Below are 5,341 nucleotides of genomic sequence, written 5' to 3'. Positions count from 1 at the left end.
GTTTTCTTTTGCTGCTTCATTGCCATCTTTTATTTATGGCGTATGGACAGGGCAGATAGATTGGCTTTATCCAATATTACACATGTACATACATACATATGTATGTGCGTTGAAGCTAAGAAGGTGAAAGATTACTTTCCTTTCAATGTAATTTTACCACAGTTTAGGATAAACTGAATGAAAACAGTTGTGTATAATGAAGTCAATGTACAAATCTGCAGGTGAACGGAATGGAGTTTTGGAATAAATGTGGAAGTAATTTCAAATAAGGTGCCGAAAACATATGGATCAGTTTTTGCTGTTTTTATTTTTTTTATTTAACGTTTGTAATTTTTTATAAAAGTCTAGCTGATTATATTAAAACAACCCATATAAATCTACATTTCAAACTTTGTGCAAAGCTGTTTGTACAAAATTTCCATATACCAAATTATGCAGATGCACTTCTCAAGTGCCAAATAACAAAACTCGCTATCGTTACTTCGTTCGCCGTACTCCTTCGTACATTATGTTCCAAAGGAGCGATCCCAGCACCGAGACTTCATTCTGTTGCCTTTAACAGTGATGTGTTGAAGCATTCGATCTTCGAAATAATTCGCAATTGGCCTAAGAAAGAATGCAGCAGCTGAGAGAGCCGATATGAACTTTTGCCGATTGGCTGTGTTGAACGCGTTTACGATGGCGGGGATTACCTTTGGGAATATTTTATTGTAAATCCCTTCAAGTATTTGCCTCTGGCTGCTTCAACGGACAGGTTTTTGAACAGGTTTTTGGGTGGCTGCATTTCGAAGATCCATTTTGCGAGCATACTTCCCCACAGGTCACCCGTGATGTGGTCGAGCAAAGAATAGTGTGATATGCATACAATGTAAAAAAAACTTATTAGAACACAATGGACGACGACAACAAAGTTTATTTATTCATTAAAGTTTTGTACTCCGCATCATCGCAGAGGTGGTGATAGCATTCACTTTTACTCCTATGCATCACAAGTTTGAGCTGTTTTGGCTTTTTCGCTAACTCTTAACGAAAGAAGCTTAGTCAAATCTTAATAGAAGTCTTGATTTTTCTGCCAAGATTTGTTTTTGGGGTATTGGAGTGTGTCCGCTGATATAGATAAAGGCGAAGGGGTTACTGGCCATATAAAAAAACACTATGCTGCAATGCAACCGGAACAAGATTCAAATTTTAGTATTTTGTATAGTAATAATTCTTCATGAATCTCCGTTCTCTACGGTAATTCTAAGAGCTCTCGCATTGAGCGTTTATTTCGCTCATAGGAATTACACGTAAGAAAATGAGATATTCTTTGCTGAAGTCACTATAATTTTCCAGCATCAATAAAAACGCTGTCCATCTTTTAATTTCTCAGCGAGGGTCTCAATCCTAGTATCCGTTAAAGAGCCATCAGGCCTATTGAGCAAGCCCTGCTTTGTGATTTGGTCCTTCTTTAGAACATTTACGAGCCTAGAGGCTCTCTTTGTAAAATAAATTAGCCTCTTATACCCGCTTTGCGTGCAGCGATAGCATACTTAGTCCATCTCAAAATTAGTTTTGAGGGGCCGGTTTAGAAGTTTTTTCGACTCACTCATAAACTTATGCAGCTCCTTGTTCCACCAGGGAACAGGCGTACGGATAATAGGTGGACGAGTCGAACAAGCCTCATCCAAACTCCCACGTAGTAAAGCGGTTAAATTAACCACCGCCTCATAAATGGCTTGAGTGGATCGTATCCTAGGTAGCGTCGCGTGGTCTAGTTCCCAACTTGCTACCTAAAACACGGCCAGTTCGTTTTTTTTCAAGTTTTGCATTGGCGAAGAGCAAATAGCGCCCTTGCCAAGTTGAAACCCAATGAACCTGTGGTCCGAGAGCGAATCTTCTCAGGATTTACCACCCTAACAGTGAGGTAGGGTAAGATCATTCACTTCCTGTCTTCTGGGGGTAACATATGTTGGCTTACTGCCCGTATTCAAGATACTCAGCCCACTCCCCTCACGTTTATTTGGTGCTGCCCCAGATTTTACTCTGGGCATTAGCATCGCAACAAAGGATCAACCCGACGTTCCGGTTCTCGCTGTATTCCACAAGACTGGCCGCCTTCCCCGGAGGTGGCGGCAAGAGAGAGTCGTATGCAAAGCACGCGGAGGCAATAATGAAGTGTCCACCCGCGACTCACTGAATCCACAGACTTTTTGTAGGAACACCCAGGGTTCCTGAATAGCTGTCATGTACGGTTTTGCAAAAGTCCAATGCCAAAATAAGATAAACCCTATAGAAATTAGAAAATTTTAGTTGAGAAAAAGAGGTACAAGTAATAGGCGACATACACAGTGCGTGAGTCATTTGTATACGTGTTAACTCCCCTTCGTAACAGTGTAACTAACACATATTTATTTTCACAAACTCATTCAAACCGACTCACGAGTCAGGTTTTAGGTTCAGATAGGATTTCACAAAAATGGCACTTTGTGCAAATTGAAAAATTAAGTCCCATTAGTAGTAAAATAGGGCCAAAAATGGCACGGTTTGTGCCAAATTGGCAGCCCTGTTCACAGAGCCCTGGACCATCTGTACATCCAGAGTAGCACCTTCTCTACCTTCCCGGTTGATACTCTTTTCGTGAGAGATGACGCGCCAGTGCTTGGTTTCAACCCCCGAATTTTGGGCACGGAAACAGGAAAGCTCGTCCGCCGTTTTCAGAGCGGGATCTGGATGCAGCAGGGTATTTTCCCCCTGTGCGCGGTATTATTTTTACTACAGCCTTGAGCCTATTCCAGTTAGCTTGGGAGAGGCATTTCACCACAATGGTTCCATCCCTCTCCTCATACCCAAGGGAATTGGCTGCAGTGCCGGACGCAATAACGGTCCGAATCAGATGGCTGTTGCAGTTTTTAAATTCTGCACCAGTCATATGTCGAGTCGAACCCGCGGTCACTAGAAGTTGGCGTGGCCACCAGACCTCCTGGCGTAGTTGGAAGGCTTTGATGCTTCGCAGTCATAGCGAGGGTAGTCCTGCCTCGACCGACCATTGCATTACTTCTACCCTTGGTTTTAGGTAAAGGTTTCGTGATGCCAAAGGTCTGTCTCACTGATAATGTCTTCTTCTGTCGCTGTCCTTGATATTTCTCCGCCACTATGCCACACCACTATCCGCTACACTATGACGCGAAGAGGCATTGGGGCAGGAATTGATGATTTCTTGCGGCGTTCTCCAAGGTCCCACTGGCTTCCGAAGACCTGGGCGCAGGAGGAGTTCGGTCAGCCACACAAGAGGATTTCCCCTGCTTGCATTTCACTCCGGATTGTTCATCCTTCTCCTCCTTTTATAGGTTTGTAAAAGAGGACCAACTCCATCATTGGAGCGAGCTGCTTCTCGACCCACATCCCCTGCAAGAGATTAGCCCTCTTTCGACACCGACACAAAAGACTTCGCTCTTGTCTCTTAGGTGTTATTTAAATTGTTGCATAAAAATATTTTCGTAACATATTCAACTACATATATACGTTTTATAAACAATTTTAATATAAGTATTTTGCATACTTCCTGCAAATTTTTTGTATATGTTTTGCATATTCAATTTGCATAAAAATCCGATACCAAAAGAAAAAATCAATCGCGCAATTTGCGACCTGTGTTTACCTGTTTAAATACACCGCAGAAAGTAGTTTTCACATACAGTTATTCAGCAACTATAATCCTTTGAAATGAATGAAATTGACAGACAGACAAAAGACGTTTCTACTGTGAAAAGACAAGATGTTCAGATAAATAGCTGCCTACTGGCTGAGTGACTTTTGTATTACGCGCTCAAAGGAGTGTGACAAAACATCAGTCATTATTCAAGTCAAGTCATACAAATTTACCTAAAACTTGCGTCGAAGGTTTCCCGAGTTGTCTCATCTTTATACCTGCTAACACCAGTCACGCTTTTCCATTGTTCTTTGCCGACTTAGCCGCTATAATCCCTTTAATATTACTAACCGCGGATTATGGTCTTGAGTGCATTTGGAATTTTTGAACAACAGAAGTTCATGTGACTTTTCACTCAATTTGTTTTGGACTGATTTATCGATATTAAATATGAAAATATTTGAGTGAACTTGCAATGTTGATCGATATGTAATTCTGCACATAGACTCCTGTATTTATTGAGTGAAATTCGGATCTTCGTTGCCATGAGTGCGCCTTCGAGTGGCTCTGCGTAAGTATAAAAATGCGACATTTTCGAGAATGCATCATCAGTCAGCTCATCACAACTGCAAACTTCACTGAACACCAATACAGATTCTTCCGAAGTCGTCTCAAGCTAATCTACTTCATCTACAATGGCACCCATATTCGAATCGAATTTCTCCATTCGCAATATTATTGGAGATACCAGCGCAAATATTCAAGAAAATGTGCACGGCATGAATAACGCACCGCTGACACCGCCACGCTCCGACGGATCAGCCTCACCAGATAGCAGTGGATCCGAGGACAGCGAGGAGAGACCGGGTTTCACCTTTAGCGCGATGGTGGCCATGGCAATCCGTAGTAGTCCGGAAAAGCGTTTGCCATTGAGTGCAATCCAAGACTGGATTTCGGACCACTTTCCTTACTACCGACGAGACCAACACGGCTGGCAGAGTCAAGTGCGTCACACTCTAAGTACCAACTCATGCTTCGTTAAAGTGCCTCGACCTTTAGATGACCCCGGTCGTGGAAACTATTGGGCCATGAATCCAGCTATTGAAGATGTTAATGTTAACGCTTCAACTGGCCGACTCGTATTCAACTCCAACGTGGCTCATTTAACTGGCAATACATATGGACATCCACTGAACCAAGTTATTACCCATGGCGTTCCCATGAACCATCCGCAAGCGCCCAACGCAGTTTACTTCCCCACTCCCGAGGAACTTGGTAGAGCGCAACAGGCGATGATGATGCAGGCCATGCAGGAGCAACAAATGTGGTTCCTCTATCACCAGCAACAACAACAGCTCATACAGCAGGAACTGATTGAGATGCAGCAACAGAAGTTCCAACACCAATACATCCAACTGCAACAAAAGATGCTGTTCCATCAACAACAATGCGAATTCATGACGGCCAAACAGTTGCCGATGTGAAAAGTCGAGGATGCGGGGCTTAGAGATTAAGATTTTACAAATAAATATGAATGTAGTATGTATGTGTGCATGTTGAGTATAGATCCTATATGTATGTACGTGTTTTAAAAGGATATTTGTTTAGTACTAAGTGGCATAAGTAAGAAATACACTATTAAAAAATAATAGCACAGTTTTACAAAGCAATTAAGGTTTGGCTACAATTCTTAGTGATGGGTGGCAACGC

The 5,341-nt window shown here is 42.4% G+C and overlaps 1 protein-coding gene across 1 annotated transcript; it reads left to right on the top strand.

The window, feature by feature from the left end:
* The first annotated feature begins 4,326 nt into the window (after positions 1 to 4,326).
* Positions 4,327 to 5,115, top strand: LOC118734399 (fork head domain transcription factor slp1-like). Its single transcript, XM_036464123.1, has one exon. The coding sequence runs from the start codon at positions 4,327 to 4,329 to the stop codon at positions 5,113 to 5,115; it is 789 nt and encodes a 262-aa protein (XP_036320016.1).
* Positions 5,116 to 5,341: the final 226 nt, after the last annotated feature.

This window comes from Rhagoletis pomonella, unplaced genomic scaffold (genome assembly GCF_013731165.1).
Source record: "Rhagoletis pomonella isolate Grant_MI unplaced genomic scaffold, Rhpom_1.0 Rhpom_scaffold_00002, whole genome shotgun sequence".
NCBI classification, from domain to species: Eukaryota; Metazoa; Arthropoda; class Insecta; order Diptera; family Tephritidae; genus Rhagoletis; species Rhagoletis pomonella.
The sequence above is the reverse complement of the archived record's forward strand: the minus strand, read 5'-3'. Positions and strand labels throughout refer to the sequence as shown.

Coding starts and splice junctions, on each gene's coding strand:
- LOC118734399 (XM_036464123.1), top strand. CDS start 4,327: ATGGCACCCATATTCGAATCGAATTTCTCCATTCGCAATATTATTGGA.